General features: G+C 43.2%; 1 protein-coding gene across 1 annotated transcript; it reads right to left on the reverse strand.

Moving 5' to 3' along the window:
- Positions 1-11,593: 11,593 nt before the first annotated feature.
- On the reverse strand, positions 11,594-17,370 carry LOC115118706 (UDP-glucuronosyltransferase 2C1-like). The gene is made up of 5 exons (XM_065024007.1): positions 17,259-17,370; positions 16,853-16,995; positions 13,747-13,911; positions 12,712-13,425; positions 11,594-12,595 (listed from the first exon to the last, which is right to left on the reverse strand). The coding sequence occupies exons 1-5, from the start codon at positions 17,353-17,355 to the stop codon at positions 12,008-12,010; spliced, it is 1,707 nt and encodes a 568-aa protein (XP_064880079.1). The 5' UTR covers positions 17,356-17,370; the 3' UTR covers positions 11,594-12,007.
- Positions 17,371-19,070: the final 1,700 nt, after the last annotated feature.

Here is a 19,070-nt window from a genome sequence, read left to right on the forward strand (position 1 = left end):
CAGAATACTACCTCACTTCCTGACTCCCGGCGAATTACGTTACAGAATACTACGTCACTTCCTGACTCCCGGCGTATTACGTTACAGAATACTACCTCACTTCCTGACTCCCGGCGTATTACGTTACAGAATGTATGGAAGCAGCCGAGGATAAAACCATCTTCCAGACGGTCTACTCCACCAACACCACAACCAGCTGACACATCTGGCTACGGCCATGGAGGAGCCCCTCCACGTTCTCCGCCAGCAAGGCTCTCCATATCCCAATCAGAGGGCCTCCTACCACGGGTCGTCACAGTGAGCCAGTCCCCAAGCCAACCCAGCCATCCGCCCAGGTCAGCGATGCCCGACTGTCCCTTCCATCGAAATGACCTGTCTGCTGCAGTGGCGTCACCCAAGTTGTTGGAGCTACATGGCTAATGGCTAATGGCTAATGGCTAATGGCTACATCTACTAAAGTCAAGTGACGATTGGGAGAAGCAGGCAGGATGTCACGGATGGTGAGATGCATTGGTTGACGCTCCGGACCTGTCCGTGTTTGGCTGACAGATGTGCGGCAAGACTGACCGGGAATTAGCCATCTGCTACTGCAATCCTCCCCCTCCGCTCAGAGACCAACTATGCTCCTTCCACTCCAGTCCCAAACTGCTTCCTTTCCTTTGTGTCTGTACACTGTAATTCAGCTTTCAGCTGAGAACATATATAGCTGAGGTAAACACATAAAGGTTATGTTTCCATCACTACAGTAACACTATGTTGTCATCCTGAGTTCCATGGTTGCCATGGCGATGTGAGGTTGCCTAGCCAGAGAACTCTTTGTAAAATTGTAAATATTTTATTGATCAAATTAACTTTTTTGTTGTTGTTAGCTTAGTAAGTGGGGCGGCAGCGTAGCCTAGTGGTTAGAGTGTTGGACTAGTAACCGGAAGGTTGCGAGTTCAAACCCCCCGAGCTGACAAGGTACAAATCTGTCGTTCTGCCCCTGAACAGGCAGTTAACCCCACTGTTCCTAGGCCGTCATTGAAAATAAGAATGTGTTCTTTAACTGACTTGCCTAGTTAAATAAAGGTAAAATAAAAAGTGCTGATTATTTCTATTGAACAAAAAATATAAACGCAACATGAAACAATATCAATGATTTTACTGAGTTACATTTCGTATAAGGAAATCAGTCAATTGAAATAAATAAATTATGCCCTAATTTATGGATTTCACATGATTGGGAATACAGATGTGCTGGTCACAGATACCTTCAAAAAAAGGTAGGGGCGTGGATCAGAAAACCAGTCAGTATCTGGTGTGACCACCATTTGCCTCATGCAGCACGACACATCTCCTTCACATAGAGTTGATCAGGCTGTTGATTGTGGTCTGTGGAATGTTGTCCCCACTCCTCTTCAATGGCTGTGTGAAGTCACTGGATATTGGGAGGGAACTGGAACACGCTGTCGTACACGTCGCTCCAGAGCATCCCAAACATGCTCAATGGCTGACATGGCTGGTGAGTATACAGGCCTGGGACATTCTTTGGCCTCCAGGAATAGTGTACAGAATAGTGTCCAGAGCCTTGCGACAAGGGGCCATTATCATTATTATTATTATTATTATTATTATTATGCATTATCATTCTGAAACATGAGGTGATGGCGGTGGATGATGACACGACAATGGGCCTCAGAATCTCGTCACGATATCACGTTATTCAAATTGCCGTTATGTTCATTGTTCGTAGCTTATGTCATATCCTATGTCATATCATATGCCTTATCGCATACCATAACCCCACCACCACCATGGGGCACTCTGTTCACAACTTTGACATCAGCAAACTGTTCACCCACACTCACGCCATACACACTTTCTGCCATCTGCCCGGTACAGCTAAAACCGCGATTCATCCATGAAGGGCTCACTTCTCCAGAGTGTCAGTGTGCCATCGAAGGTGAGCATTTTCTCACTGTCGGTTGCCGAACTGCAGTCAGGTCAAGACCCTAGTGAGGACGACGAGCACGCAAATGAGACGGTTTCTGTCAGTTTGTGCAGAAATGATTCGGTTGTGTAAATCCACAGTTTCATAAACTGTCAGGGAGGCTGGTCTCAGACGATCCCGCAGGTGAAGATGCTAGATTTCGAGGTCCTGGTGTGGCGTAGGTAAACCTGGTCTGTGGTTGTGAAGCCGGTTGGTCGTACTGCCAAATTCGGTAAAACGACGTTGGAGGTGGCTTATGGTAGAGAAATGAACATTGAATTCTCTGGCAAAAACTCTGGTGGACATTCCTGCAGTCAGCATGCCAATGGCACATTCAAAAGTGGCATTGTGTTGTGTGACAAAACGGCACATTTTAGAGTAGCTTTTTATTGCCCCCAGCACAAGGTGCACCTGTGTAATGATCATGCTGTTTAATCGGCTTCTTGATATTCCACCCCTGCCAGGTGGATGGATTATCTTGGCAAAGGAGAAATGCTCACTAACAGGGACGTAAATACATGTGTGAGAAATAACATTTGAGAGAAATAAGCATTTTGTGCATATGGAACATTTCTGGGATCTTTTATTTCAGCTCATGAAACATGGGACCAACACTTTACATGTTGTGTTTATATTTTTGTTCAGTATATACACTACACAACCAAAAGTATGTGGACACCTGCTCATCGAACATCTCATTCCAAAATCTTGGGCATTCATATGGAGTTGGTCCCTCCTTTGCTGCTATAACAGCATCCACTCTTCTGGGAAGTCATTAATATGGAGTTGGTCCCCCCTTTGCTGATATAACAGCCTCCACTCTTCTGGGAAGGCTTTCCACTAGATTTTGGAATATTGCTGCAGGGACTTGCTTCCATTCAGCCACAAGAGCATTAGTAAGGTCGGGCACTGATGTTGGGCGATACTGAGCCTTCTGGCTCGTAGTCGGCGTTCTAATTCATCCCAAAGGTGTTCGATGGGGTTGAGGTCAGCACTCTGTGCCATTCAAGTTCTTCCACAACGATAACGACAAACCATTTCTGTATAGACCTCGCTTTGTACACGGGGGCATTGTCATGCTGAAACAGGAAAGGGCCCTGCCCGAACTTTTGCCACAAAGTTGGAAGCACAGAATCGTCTAGAATGTCATTGTATGCTGTAGCGTTAAGATTTCCCTTCACTGGAACTAAGAGGCCTGAACCATGAAAAACAGCCCCTAGACCATTATTCCTCCTCCACCAAACTTCACAGTAGGCACTATGCATTGGGGTAGGTAGCGTTCTCCTGGCATCCGCCAAACCCAGATTCATCTGTCGGACTGCCAGATGGTGAAGCGTTATTCATCACTCCAGAGAACGTATTTCCACTGCTCCAGAGTCCAATGGCGGCGAGCTTTACACCGTTCCAGCTGACACTTGGCATTAAGTATGGTGATCTTAGGCTGTTCCCTTTCCTGCACATTCACCTAGGGCAAGGGAGAGGCTCTTTTAATCTCCCCCTTTATCTCCCTCCCTCCCTCTGTCTCTCTCGCTCTCATCTTTTCTACGTGAAGTGTTACCAACATTTTTTTTGCATCAACTTCTGTAAAAACACATTTCAACGGGGGGAATCTGATGACTTTGTGCCAATATCAGTACAACCCTGAGAGTGTTTCCATCACAGTAGAAAAGTACAAAAGACAGCGAGAGACAGAGCGGGTGGCTAGGAGAGAGGGAGAGAGAGAAAGCGATGGAAAGAGAGGGAATTATTTCTGAAGGAGAGACCGAGATAACATTATGCCTGAAGGAGAGACAGCGATAACATTACGCCTGAAGGAGAATTCAAAGAGCCTTGCACTAGGTAGAGGTGTATCCTTCCATTGTTTCTATTATCCAACACATCATCCCATCTGTTCCTGAGTGTTTGTTTTTCCTTTCAACAGCCCCTTCATGTCAGCTGAAGAGAGAGAGCTGGGAGAGAGACGGGGGGGGGAGTACTTGAGAACACTGTTGAATTTACCTCCTGTATGAACCTGCTCACATAAAATGTGCAATGAGTAACGATAACTTGCCAATATACAAATGGTACCTGTACCGAGTCAATGGGTACGAGGCAGATATGTACAAATACACTATAATACACTAAATACACGTGCAAAATTATTCAGCCCCTTTACTTTCAGTGCAGAAAACTCTCTCCAGAAGTTCAGTGAGGATCTCTGAATGATCCAATGTTGACCTAAATGACTAATGATGATAAATACAATCCACCTGTGTGTAATCAAGTCTCCGTATAAATGCACCTGCACTGTGATAGTCTCAGAGGTCCGTTAAAAGCGCAGAGAGCATCATGAAGAACAAGGCAGGTCCGAGATACTGTTGTGAAGAAGTTTAAAGCCGGATTTGGATACAAAAAGATTTCCCAAGCTTTAAACATCCCAAGGAGCACTGTGCAAGCAATAATATTGAAATGGAAGGAGTATCAGACCACTGCAAATCTACCAAGACCTGGCCGTCCCTCTAAACTTTCAGCTCATACAAGGAGAAGACTGATCAGAGATGCAGCCAAGAGGCCCATGATCACTCTGGATGAACTGCAGAGATCTACAGGTGAGGTGGGAGACTCTGTCCATAGGACAACAATCAGTCTTATATTGCACAAATCTGGCCTTTATGGAAGAGTGGCAAGAAGAAAGCCATTTCTTAAAGATATCCATAAAAAGTGTCGTTTAACCTCTTAGTCCGCCCCATCCCGCATGCGGTATCGTTACTACAGCCTCAAGCTCATTAGCATAATGCAACATTAGCGATTTTTAAAAAATCGCAAATGAAACTAAATAAATAAGCTTATCCTTTTCTTAACAATCCTGTCGTCTCAGATTTTCAAAATATGCTTTAGAACCAGAGAAAATCACTAATTTGTGTAAGAGTGGTGATAGCTAGCTTAGCGTTAGCATTAGCATTTAGCACGCAACATATTCACAAAAACCAGCCAAGGAATCAAATAAAATAAAATAATTTACCTTTGAAGAACTTCAGATGTTTCAATGAGGAGACTCTCAGTTACATAGCAGATGTCCAGTTTTTCCTGATAGATTCTTGTGTAGGACACATCGTTCCCTTTTGTTACTATGCATATGGCTACTGAAACTAACCGAAAATTCAGTCACCTACATGTCGAACTTTTTTCCGAATTAACTCCATAATATTGACTGAAACATGGAAAAACGTTGTTTGAATCAATGCTGAAGGTGGTTTGTCATATTTCTCTCCGTTGAAAGCACCATCCTTGTAGCCTGGTTTGTTCTGAGATTTGAATGGACAAATACCGGGACCTGACTTTTGCACACCAATTGCCACGCAGCCACCTAGCGGGACACCTGGTAAATGTAGTCTCTTATGGTCAATCTTCCAATCTTCCAATGATATGCCTACAAATACGTCACAATGCTGCAGAGACCTTGGGGAAACAAGAGAAAGAGTCCGTTGATTCCTGTCGCATTCACAGCCATATAAGGTGATCATGGAAAACGTAGCCTCAGAAATCCTGTGCATTTCCTGGTCGGTCAAACATCTTGGTTTTGTCCGAAACATTTGTTCTAAGGGACTCACAGTGAAAATCTTTGCATTTCTGGAAACGTAAGACTGTCTTCTTTCCAAAGCTATCAATTCCAAGCATATTCGAGCATCTTTTCGTGACAAAATATTGCGCTTAAAACGGGCACGTCTTTTTATCCAAAAATGAAATACTGACCCTATAGGACTAACAGGTTAAAGTTTGCCACAAGCCACCTGGGAGACACACCAAACATGTGGAAGAAGGTGCTCTGGTCAGATGAAACCAAAATTGAACTTTTTGGCAACAATGCAAAACGTTATGTTTGGCGTAAAAGCAACACAGCTCATCACCCTGAACACACCATCCCCACTGTCAAACATGGTGGTGGCAGCATCATGGTTTGGGCCTGCTTTTCTTCAGCAGGGACAGGGAAGATGGTTAAAATTGATGGGAAGATGGATGGAGCCAAATACAGGACCATTCTGGAAGAAAACCTGATGGAGTCTGCAAAAGACCCGAGACTGGGACGGAGATTTGTCTTCCAACAAGACAATGATCCAAAACATAAAGCAAAATCTACAATGGAATGGTTCAAAAATAAACATATCCAGGTGTTAGAATGGCCAAGTCAAAGTCCAGACCTGAATCCAATCGAGAATCTGTGGAAAGAACTGAAAACTTCTGTTCACAAATGCTCTCCATCCAACCTCACTGAGCTCGAGCTGTTTTGCAAGGAGGAATGGGAAAATTTTTCAGTCTCTCGATGTGCAAAACTGATAGAGACATACCCCAAGCGACTTACAGCTGTAATCGCAGCAAAAGGTGGCGCTACAAAGTATTAACTTAAGGGGGCTGAATAATTTTGCACGCCCAATTTTTCAATTTATGATTTGTTAAAAAAGTTTGAAATATCCAATAAATGTCGTTCCACTTCATGATTGTGTCCCACTTGTTGTTTATTCTTCACAAAAAAATACAGTTTTATATCTTTATGTTTGAAGCCTGAAATGTGGCCGAATACTTTCGCAAGGCACTGTATATCAAAAGTATGTGGACTCCCCTTCAAGTGAGTCGGTAATTCTTATTGTATTGAATCGAGCACACAGCCACACACACTCCATAGACAAACCATTTTTTGGGGCCTTCCACTGACACCGCCTAGTATAAATGTCCTGGATGGCAGAAAGCTTGGTCCCAGGTCGGATGCCGAGCAGTTGCCATACCAGGCGGTGATGCAACCATGTTCTCGATGGTGCAGCTGTAGAATCTTTTGAGGATCTGAGGACCCATGACAAATCTTTTCAGTCTCCTGGGGGTGGAATAGGTTTTGTTGTGCTTGGTGTTTTTAAATTATTTTTATTTCACCTTTATTTAACCAGGGAGGCCAGTTGAGAACAAGTTCTCATTTACAACTGGAACCTGGCCAAGATAAAGCAAAGCAGTGCGACGCAAACAACAACGCATGGAATTAAATTTTTATAATAAACAAATATACAGTCAATAACACAATTGAAAAATCTATACAGTCATTCTCAAAACTTTTGTGCATGACTGTATACAGTGTGTGAAAATGTAGTAAGATTAGTGAGGTAAGGCAATAAATAGGCCATAGTGGTGAAAAAAAAAATGACAATTTGGCAATTAAACACTGGAGTGATAGATGTGCAGAAGATGAATGTGCAAGTAGAGATACTGGGGTGGAAAGGCGCAAAAAAATAAAATAACAACATGGGGATGAGGTAGTTGGCTGGGCTATTTACAGATCGGCTGTGTACAGGTGCAATGATCGGTAAGCTGCTCTGACAGCAGATACTTAAAGTTAGTGAGGGAGATATAAGTCTCCAGCTTCAGTGATTTTTGCAATTTGTTCCAGTCATTGGCAGCAGAGAACTGGAAGGAAAGGTGGCCAAAGGAGGAGTTGGCTTTGGGGATGGCCAGTGAAACATTCCTGCTGGAGCGCGTGCTACGGGTGGGTGCTGCTATGGTGACCAGTGAGCTGAGATAAGGTGGGGCTTCACCTAGCAAAGACTTCTTGATGACCTGGAGCCAGTGGGTTTGGCGACGAATATTAAACGAGGGCCAGCAAAAGAGAGCATACAGGTGGTGGGTAGAATATTGGCCTTGGTGACAAAACGGATGGCGTGGGTATGTTTAGCAGCATGAGTGAAGGATGCTTTGTTTAGAAATAGGAAGCAGATTCTAAAATTAATTTTGGATTAGAGTTGCTTAATGTGAGTCTGGAAGGAGAGTTTACAGTCTGATCAGACACCTAGGTATTTGTAGTTGTCCACATACTGAAAGTCAGAGCCGTCCAGAGTAGTGATTCTAGGCGGGCGGGCGGTGGGCGGGTGCTGGCACCGATCGGTTGAAGAGCATGCATTTAGTTTTATTTGCATTTAAGAGCAGTTGGAGGCCACGGAAGGAGAGTTGTATGGCATTGAAGCTCGTCTGGAGGTTAGTTAACACCGTGTCCAAAGAAGAGCCAGAAATATACAGAATGGTGTCGTCTGCGTAGAGGTGGAACAGAGAATCACCAGCAGCAAGAGCGACAGAATTGATGTATTCAGAGAAAAGAGTCGGCCCGAGAATTGAACCCTGTGGCACCCCCATAGAGACTGCCAGAGGTCCGGACAACAGGCCCTCCGATTTGACACACTGAACTCCTTCTGAGAAATAGTTGGTAAACCAGGCGAGGCAATCATTTGACAAACCAAGGCTGTCGAGTCTGCCAATAAGAATGTGGTGATTGACAGAGTCGAAAGCCTTGGCCAGGTCGATGAATACGGCTGCACAGTAATGTATCTTATCGATGGCGGTTATGATGTCGTTTAGGACCTTGAGCATGGATGAGGTGCACCCATGACCAGCTCTGAACCCAGATTGCATAACAGAGAAGGTACGGTAAGATTCGAAATGGTCGGTAATTTGTTTGTAAACTTGGCTTTTGAAGAACTTAGAAAGACAGGGTAGGATAGATATAGGTCTGTAGCAGTTTGGGTCTAGAGTGTCACCCCCTTTGAAGAGGGGGATGTCCGCGGCAGCTTTCCAATCTTTGGGAATCTCAGACGATACAAAAGAGAGGTTGAACAGGCTAGTAATAGGGGTTGCAACAATTTTGGCGGATAATTTTAGAAAGAGAGGGTCCAGATTGTCTAGGCCAGCTGATTTGTAGGTTTCCAGATTTTGCAGCTCTTTTCAGAACATCATCCATCTGGATTTGGGTGAAGGAGAAATGGGGGAGGCTTTGGCGGGTTGCGGAGGTAGCCAGGAGTTGGTGACAGTGTTTCCTAGCCTCAGAGCAGTGGGCAGCTGGGAGGAGATGCTCTTATTCTCCATGGACTTTACAGTGTCCCAGAACGTTTTTGAGTTGGTTCTACAGGATGCACATTTCTGTTTGAAAAAGCTAGCCTTAGCTTTCCTAACTGCCTGTGTATATTTGTTCCTAACTTCCCTGAAAAGTTGCATATCACGGGGGCTATTCGATGCTAATGCAGAATGCCACAGGATGTTTTTGTGCTGGTCAAGGGCAGACAGGTCTGGAGTGAACCAAGGACTATATATATATTCCTAGTTCTACATTTTTTGAATGGGGCATACTTATTTAAGATTGTGAGGAAGGCACTTTTAAAGAATAGCCTGGCATCATCTACTGACGGGATGAGGTCAATGTCATTCCAGGTCAATTAGAAAGGCCTGCTCGCAGAAGTGTTTTAGGGAGCATTTGACAGTGATGAGTGGAGGCCGTTTGACCGCTGACCCATTACGGATGCAGGCAATGAGGCAGTGATCACTGAGATCTTGATTGAAAACAGCAGAGGTGTATTTGAAGGGCGGGTTAGTTAGGATGACATCTATGACGGTGCCTGTGTTGACGGATTTGGAGTTGTACCTAGTAGGCTCATTGATCATTTCTGTGCGATTGAGTGCATCAAGCTTGGATTGTAGGATGGCCGGGGTGTTAAGCATGTCCCAGTTTAGGTCACCTAGTAGCACGAGCTCAGAAGATAGATGGGGGCAATCAATTCACATATGGTATTGAGGGCACAGCTGGGGGCAGAGGGAGATTTATAGGAAGCGGCAACAGTGAGAGACTTGTTTCTGGAAAGGTGAATTTTTAGAAGTAGAAGCTTGAATTGTTTGGGTACAGACTTGGATAGTAATACAGAACTCTGCAGGCTATCTTCGCAGTAGATTGCAACAAAGCCCCCTTTGACAGTTCTATCTTGACGGAAAATGTAATAGTTAGCGATGGAGATTAAGGTTATATATCATCGAAGAGATATGTGAAAAACACCTTGAGATTAAGGTTTTCAGATACGGCTAAGACATCTGGGTTGGCAGAGTGTGCTAAAGCAGTGAGTAAAACAAACTCAGGGAGTAGGCTTCTAATGTTAACGTGCATGAAACCAAGGCTTTTACGGTTACAGAAGTCAACAAATGAGAGCACCTGGGGAATGGGAGTGATGCTGTGGACTACAAGGCCTGGGTTACCCTCTACATCACCAGAGGAACAGAGGAGAAGTAGGATAAGTGTACGGCTAAATGCTATACGAACTGGCCGTGTAGCACGTTCGGAACAGAGAGTAAAGGGAGCAGGTTTCTGGGCACGATAGCATAGATTCAAGGCATAGTGTACAGACAAAGGTAAGGTAGGATGTGAGTACATTGCAGGTAAACCTAGGCATTGAGTAATGAAGACAGAGATATAGTCATCTAGAGACTTTAAACCAGGTGATGTCATCGCATATGTAGGTGGTGGAACAACATGGTTGGTTAAGGCATATTGAGCAGGGCTAGAGGCTCTACAGTGAAATAAGACAGTAATCACTAACTAGGACAGTAATGGACAAGGCATATTGATATTAGAGAGAGGCATGCATAGCCAAGTGAATATATGGGTCCAGTGAGTGGTTGGGCTGACTGGGAACACGGCGATTCAGACAGTTAGTAGGCCGGGGATAAACAAGCTAGCAGTTAGCAGACCGGGTTAGCAAGCAAGTAGTTAGCAGGGGCTAGCAGTTAGCAGACCGGGGCAGGCGAGCTAGCAGTTAGTAGACCCGGGGCTAGCAAGTTAGCCTTTGGGGGACGTCGCGATGGGGGTAAGTTTGTTTTTGCCTCTTCGTGCGGTGACGTCGATAGACCAGTCGTGGAATTAGTAGGGTTCCAAGTAACTCTAGGTAGCTAGCAGGCCTAGCAGGTTAGCAGAATGGGCCTTCAGCGGGTGTCGCGCCTGAGGGGCCTGTTGGAATCCTCGGGTAGATGTTGTCGGTATTCCAGTCGTAGAGGATCGGCGGGGTTCCGTGCCCCGAACCGGCAATAGAATGGGTCCGGATATTGTAGCCCAGGAGTGAGCCGGGAGATGGTTCTAGCATGGGCTAGCCCCAGGCTAGTTGGTGCTAGCTCCGGGACAGAAACGTTAGCCAGGAGTAGTTAATCCGGGTTGCGGTTAGCTAGCTGTGATGATCCAGATGAAAAGGTTCAGAGTTTGTGGTTGGAATCCGGGGATATGGAGAGAAAAATAGGTCCGGTATGCTCTGGTTTGAAACGCTGTACAAACTGGCGGGAGCATTCCGAGCTAAAGGTTAGCTGACGACCGCTAGCAGTGGTTAGCTGACTGATAGCTAGTTAGCTAGCTTCTAGCTAACAGAAATACTTTAGGGAAAAAACAAAACAAATCCAAAATAAAAATAAACTGAGCCACACCACATTGGGTGAGGCGAGTTGCAGGAGAGTATTTTGAAGTTGAGGTTTAGGACAAATATTAAAAAGAACGCAAAGAAAAGGGTATATACACATGGGACGAGACAAGACAAGGACAAAGACGTCTGACTGCTACGCCATCTTGGATTCATCTCCATCCATCTACACCATCCAAAGTGTAATTAATAACTTCACCAAGCTCAAAATTGTCTTATTTATTTTTAATATTCAATGCCCTTCTTTCTTATTTCTTTTTTAACCACTCTGTCATTTAGGTTTGCCAATCCATCCTCAGCTGTCTCCTATCCATTAAACTCTGTGACTGTTTTAAAGTCACCATTGGCCTTGGTGAAAATCGGCAACTGAGTGAAATCCTGGTCTTCTTTGTGGTTGAATCTGTGTTTGAAATTCACTGCTCGACTGAGGGACATAACAGATAATTGTATGTGTGGGGTACAGAGATAAGGTAGTCATAAAAAAATAATGTGAGTGAGTCCATTCAACTTATGTGACTTGGTTAAGCACATTTGTACTCATTAACATATTTAGGCTTGCCATAACAAAGTGGTTGAATACTTATTGACTAAAGACACTTAAACATTTTTTAAAATCGATTTTAAATTCAGGCTGTAACACATCAACATGTCAAGGGATGTGAATACTTTCTGAAGGCCCTGTGGGTGTAAGGAGAACTACATTAAGGAAAATGGTAGAACTGTCCCATACGCAATATATCTAGCTATATCCAGGTCTGCCCTGAGAACAGTCTTGGTTTCCAGCAATGTTATTCTGCTACTGGTGTCAGTGTTGTTTGGTTTTGTTCCTGTTCTTCCGGCAGGTTCTCCAGAGGATCCTGATCAGGAGCCCAGTAAAGAGCAAGACTCCTCCCCCAGCAGCCAGCAGCAGTAGCAGCACATCCACAGAGTGGTAAGAGTACCAGGGCATCCTGTTGGCCGACGTACGGAGGTGAGACGCCCCCTTGTGTCGCATCACAAACTCCAACCAGAAGAGGGCCTTGTCCATGGGCTTGATGGGCTGGTCCATGTGCAGGCGGGACAGCCTCTGCATGTTCTCCCTGTAGGGGGAATGGGTGAGCACCTGGTTCAGAGCCTGCTGGAAACTGGGTCCGTTGAACATGGCCAGCTCCAGGATCTTGGCAGCGCCTCTCTCCTGCAGACGCAGAAGATTGTCATACTGGTCAAAGAACAGGGGTATCCCCAGTAATGGGGTGCCGTGGTAGATGGCCTCCTGGACCCCGTTGGTTCCTCCGTGGGCCACAAAGGCTCTGGTCTGGGGGTGACCCAGGAGGTCTTTCTGGGGCATCCAGTCCACCAGAAGAGTGTTGTTGCCCAGAGTGGAGGGCCTCTTGCCCCGGTGCCTCCAGATCACCTTAGATAGAAGAAGAAGAAGATATTAATTTATCTTTAAATAACTTCTCGTTTACATCACTTGCATTGCAGAGATTTTTACATATAAAAGCTAATAATGAAAAACAATCAGGATACCTTCTGAGGCAGCTTGGCGAACACGCTGGCGATCTGGTCTGTGATATCAACAGGAAGTGCATTGACAAGAGTCCCCAGAGACATGACGATCACCCCATGCTCCCCGGCACTCTGGACAAACTCCTCCAGGTCTGGAGGCAGGGGCTGGGCCGGCTTGCACTGGAACCCCCCCATGTAGACGACGTTGGGCATGGTGGGACGGGGGAAGTCAAACACAAAGTCAGACCTCATCAGCCAGATGTCAGCTTCCTGGATCAAGGAGATGATGTCACAGCCCTCTTCGAAGTACTTGGCGCAAATTGCGTCATAAATCGGCCCAACTACGAACCTCTGCTGATACACGATGATGCTGTAGTGCAGCATGTTTTGGACCCGTTGGACGAAGGTCATCTTGTCAGTGAATCCAGACCCTGTGATCGGGATGTAGGACAGGGGAGAGGGGGCGATGGCAAAATGGCCCTCCCCGCTGGTGATCCAACGGGCGTTGAGCACCACAGGCAGTTTGAGGTAGTGGGCCATCAGCAGCCCTCCAGCGAGGTTAGGGTCGGTGAGCATCATGTCATACTGAGCGTCCTGGAGACTCTTCATCAGCTCCTTGTCGTCGAATATGCGAGCCAGCATCTCGCAGCCCAGGATGTGGGCTTCTTCTATCATACTGAGGAACTCCTTGGTTAGTTGGAAGAACTTCAGCAAAGATATCCCCTCTCTCTGAGCCTGAATTAAGACATTAAACAGAGATTGAATGCCTGTTTGACAAAATAAATGGATGTCTGGCTAGATGGTTGATTGGCCGGTTTGCTGGCTGGATAGATGGATCAACCAATCAACCAGTCATAAAGACACATCAAACCTTCATGTGCTTCTGAAGGCACGTTATGAAGACATACCTTCAGGTTCTTCTGTAGGCACGTTATGAAGACATACCTTCAGGTTCTTCTGAAGGCACGTTAAGAAGACATACCTTCAGGTTCTTCTGTAGGCACGTTATGAAGACATACCTTCAGGTTCTTCTGTAGGCACGTTATGAAGACATACCTTCAGTTGATTCTGTAGGAAGGTTTCGATGTAGCTGTATAAGTTATCTTTCTCCTTGATGGTGATAGAGGTGTATAGAGGTGACTTCTCTGTGATGTACCAGCTGGTGGAGGGTCTGACCACTGTGATGGTGTGGCCTCTGGCATGGAGCTCCTCGATCAGTACCTACACATTGGTGATGTTAGTAAGCTCACAAAGAGGCATGTTGTGGAGAGCTGTCAAACAATGTGCCGTTTTAAAAGGTATTAATCCTTTTAAAAGGCGTTAATCTAAGAAACATAAAACATTGGCATCAAAATCTTTCAGTTCAAGCTGGAGATATCATGAGCTGATCTCAATCCATTGCATCTGCCTAAGTCAGCATTCCACATCTGCGGTAGAAGTTGGCTGAGCTACAGCAGTGTTTGTCAGACCATGAGAGACATCCCGAAATCGGTCTTCTCACGAAAACGTCTCAACGGTTTAACCTCTTGGAGCTCTAGGGGCAGTATTTCATTTTTGGATAAAAAATGTTCCCGTTTTAAACAAGATATTTTGTCACGAAAAGATGCTTGACTATGCATATAATTGACAGCTTTGGAGGGAAAACACTCTGACGTTTCCAAAACGGCAAAGATATTACCTGTGAGTGCCACAGAACTGATGCTACAGGCGAAACCAAGATGAAACTTCAAACAGGAAATGAGCAACATTTTTGAGGCGCTGTTTTCCATTGTCTCCTTATATGGCTGTGAATGCGCCCTGAACGAGTCTACACGCTCTGCCGTTCCCCCAAGGTGTCTGCAGCATTGTGACGTGTTTGTAGGCATTTCATTGGAAGATTGGCCATAAGAGACTACATTTACCAGGTGTCCGCCCGGTGTCCTTTGTCGAAATTGGTGCGTAATCTTCAAGCTGCACGCATTCATCCATGTGATTCAGGGGAGAGAGGAGACTTCCACGAACGATATATCATCGAAGAGATATGTGAAAAACACCTTGAGGATTGATTCTAAACAACGTTTACCATGTTTCACTCGATATTATGGAGTTCATTTGGAAAAAAGTTCGGCGTTTTGATGACTGAATTTTTATTTTTTTTTGTAACCAAACGTGATGCACAAAATGGACAAAATGGAGCGATTTCTCCTAAACAAATTATCTTTCAGTAAAAACTGAACATTTGCTATCTAACTGAGAGTCTCCTCATTGAAAACATCCGAAGTTCTTCAAAGGTAAATGATTTTATTTGAATGCTTTTCTGTTTTTTGTGAAAATGTTGCCTGCTGAATGCTAACGCTAAATGCTACACTAGCTATCAATACTGTTACACAAATGCTTGTTTTGCTATGGTTGAGAAGCATATTTTTGAAAATCTGAGATGACAGTGTTGTTAACAAAAGCTAAGCTTGAGAGCTAGCATATTTATTTCATTTCATTTGCGATTTTCATGAATAGTTAACGTTGCGTTATGGTAATGGGCTTGAGGCTGTAGTCACGATCCCGGATCCGGGCTGGCTCGACGCAAGAAGTTAACCTAGAAATTAATATGAAAGACTGAAAAGTCTGTGGAAATCTGTGTTCTCTGTTTTGTTCTACAACCCCCACAAGTGTCAAGGGACTCGTCTGACGCTAATCAGCTAACAAGCGAATGGAAGTATGAAGGTAATTTCTATCAAAAATCAAAAAGAATGGATTAAATATTTGTAAAAAAAAAAACTAAAATAGAACCTCTTAATTTTTGCTGTCATTTTGCCAAAGATATTCAATGCTATAGGCTATAGTAGTAAGTAGTAAAGTAGTGAAGACCAAATTCAATACTTTTTCAAATATTTTTTCAATATATATTTTTTTATACCTAAAAGGGTCCTAAAATTCAACATCAATTACCTAAATGATCCACGGTATTAAACCAACTCCATAAGTTAGCACAGTATACACAGTAGTCTCATTGAGATGCAGGGTTCTTCAATTCCGGTCCCGGAGGGCCGACACCCACTTTGGTGGTTGTGGTGAGGTGTGGCCTGATTAACATGGTTGAAATCATTCATTTGAAATAGCAAAACTTGTGCAGAACACCATAACGGTAATTGACCAATGGCAGAGGTGGCTATAGTACTGAAAATCCGTATTTAAGTAAAAGTACTGCTACTTAGGTTGTAATTTACTCAAGTAAAAGTAAAAACGTATCCTGTCAGAAAACTACTTCAGTACTAGTTACACATTTGGCTTGGTCATTTTTAACACCTTACTGTACAAATAAAAACAGATTGATTTGACTCACAAAGTATTTTGACAGAAAAACATTAATCTATTCATAACTTGATATTTGTAGCAAGATGCAAGGTAACATAGTAACCAAAAAAAGTGTTAAAACACATCCAAATATATTTCATATGCCAAGAGTGGATACTTTTTAGAATCTAAAATCTATTTTGATTTATTTAACACTTTTTTGGTTACTACATGATTCCATATGTGTTATTTCATAGTTTTGATATCTTCACTATTATTCTACAATGTAGAAAATAGTAAAAAATAAAGAATGACCCTTGAATGAGTAGGTTTGTCCAATCTTTGGACTGGTACTGTATGTGTGTGTGTGTATATATATATATACACATATATATATATATAATTATTTTAATTTTTTCCAAGCAGGCCGTGGATGACTGACTGCCCAGAAAGTTTCCATTAATAACCTCCCCCGGCCAGCGGGCAGTCCTGTATGTCGAGCCCTGCGACATAATATATAATAATATAAACCTATGTAACTGGAGGGATTTGGTCAAATGTAACTAAGTAAACAGTAAGTTGCAGTTCTTGACACACTGAAACATGTGCGCCTGGCACCTACTACCAGACCCTGTTCAAGGGCACTGAAATATTTTGTATTACACTTTCACCCTCTGAATGGCACACAGACACAATCCAAGTCTCACTTGTCTCAAGGCTTATAAATCCTTCTTTAACATGTCTCCTCCCCTTCATCTACACTGATTGAAGTGGATTTAAATTTCTATTTGCTTTTCAAAATTCCCTGATTTTTCAGAAATCCTTGTTGGATTCCCGACATCAGCATGAAGTCTTTGTAACGTAACAAAACGCTAGACACAACATTGAGCACCTTCATGTTGATCCAGTGGCTTCCATCGACAGGATAGACCAGGACTTTTCCTCCATGGCAGGACGGTGCAGGAAGGAGTAGGAGAAATGACACCAGACTTAGAAACGAGAGGTGTCCCCAAGGAGAGCGGGAATACATTGTGTCTACACAGAGGAAAAAGAGGACAAAAGTCACTTGTTTTTCCAACTAGTCACCTCTAGACGTAAAATGCTTTATTGACCTGAAAGCCTATCAAGTCTTACACTCGTGCAACGTATAGGTAAATAACAGTTCATTAAGCTTCATCATTATGTTATATACTCGTGTCAATAAGTTACTATTGTCTGCACATCTTTATTACACTATTACATAACAACAAACTACTTGAGTGTAGGTGAATAAGAATATGCAATAAGAGTTGGCTTACCGGTGCTATAGAGTCCATGCAACACTAACAACGCTCTGCAGGGGACTGCAAACTGCAACATATAGGCTGGCAATACTTTGAACTTCTGAAGGTTCATACTCCTGATAGTACAGAAGTCCTGCCATAGCCCAGGTTGATGATTTACAAACAGATAGTGGTGCCTCCCAAATTGCACTAGTTTTGCCCAGGGTCCTCAGGGCTCTGGTCGACATAGTAGACTATTGTAGGGAATAGGATGCCATTTGGGATTTAACCACTACATGGGCAATAACACTAGTGAGTTCTGGTAAAACACACCTGTCACATAACTGACCTCTTACCCAATTTAAATGCCTACTTATCATTGATGCAATCCTTACCATATGTGATTGTGTCCATCTCTAGTCTGACTCCAGGTTGTAGTTATGTGCCTTCAGAATGTATTCACTTTAATTTTTAATTTGATGTTGTTGTGTTACAGTCTGAATTTAACATTGATTAAATTGAGATGTTTGTGTCTCAACGTGGAATTCTGGTTTTTCGATTTTTTGTTACAAATGAATAAAAAATTAAAAGCTGAAATGTCTTGAGTCAAAAAGTCTTCAACCTCTTTGTTATGGCAAGACTAAGTCATTTCAGGAGTACAAATGTGTTAACCTGTTTGGGATAGGGGACAGTATTTTCATGTTCGGATGACAAGCGTACCCAGAGTAAACTGCCTGCTACTCAGGCCCAGAAGCTAATATATGCATATCATTAGTAGAGTTGGATAGAAATTACTCTGATGTTTCTAAAACTGTTTTAATGATGTCTGTTAGTATAACAGAACTCATATGGCAGGCAAAAACCTGAGAAAATCCAATCAGGAAGTGGGAAATCTGAGGTTTGCAGGTTTTCAAGTCTTTGCCTATCCAATATACATTGTAAATGGTGTCATATTGCACTTCCTAAGGCTTCCACTAGAAAGGAAAAAGATGTATGATAAAAACATTCTAAAGATTGACATCGTTTGACATGTTTCTACGATCTGTAATATAACTTTTTTGGACTTTTCGTCTGTACTTTCGTCTGGAGTTTTGGGTGAACGCGCCTTGTGAGTTTCTTTATCGAACAAAACAAACATTTATTGTGGAACTGGGATGGGTGAATATTTAAACTACTGCTTTTAACACAAAAAAGGAGGCATTTGGACATAAAGATGAACTTCATCGAACACTGTGACAAACATTTATTGTGGAACTGATTCCTGTAAGGAGTGCATTCTGATGAAGATCATTTCAAAGGTTAGTGATTAGCAAATTTTTTATCTCTATTTCTGAACTTTATCGAACAAAACTACCTGAGGTCTTTGGCTGGAAAATGGCTGATTAATTTTATCTCTTTTTGCTTTTTGTGACTCCTCTCTTGGCTGGAAAATGGCTGACCTAACATAATCATAATGGTGTGCTTTTGCTGTAAAGCCTTTTTGAAATCAGACACGATGGCTAGATTAACAAGAAGTTCATCTTTAATTAGGTGTATTGCACTTGTGAATGTATGAAAGTTAAATATTTCATTTTTTTCATTTTTTTTTCACACTCTGCCATTTCTACCGGAACCCTTAAATAAACACATAATGAGTTGCATGGACTTATTCTGTGTACAATAATAGTGGTTAAATTAACATTATTTTTATGACTTCTGTACCCAGGGGTGCAACTTTGGTTTTAGAAGTGGGTGGGACATAATTATAATATTGTAATTTTATTTTTTTCAGGTCGGAAAAACACTCCAAGCAGCCTACCCGACCGCTTGGAGGTGTCCGCGTGGTCCTAAAGCAAACCATCACCTCCA

The sequence above is a fragment of the Oncorhynchus nerka genome, linkage group LG10 (assembly GCF_034236695.1).
Source record: "Oncorhynchus nerka isolate Pitt River linkage group LG10, Oner_Uvic_2.0, whole genome shotgun sequence".
Classification (NCBI taxonomy): Eukaryota; Metazoa; Chordata; class Actinopteri; order Salmoniformes; family Salmonidae; genus Oncorhynchus; species Oncorhynchus nerka.

Coding starts and splice junctions, on each gene's coding strand:
- LOC115118706 (XM_065024007.1), bottom strand. CDS start 17,355: ATGAACCTTCAGAAGTTCAAAGTATTGCCAGCCTATATGTTGCAGTTT. Junction 16,996..17,258: donor GCATGGACTCTATAGCACCG/GTAAGCCAACTC, acceptor TCCTCTGTGTAG/ACACAATGTATTCCCGCTCT. Junction 13,426..13,746: donor TCCTACAGAATCAACTGAAG/GTATGTCTTCAT, acceptor GTCTTAATTCAG/GCTCAGAGAGAGGGGATATC.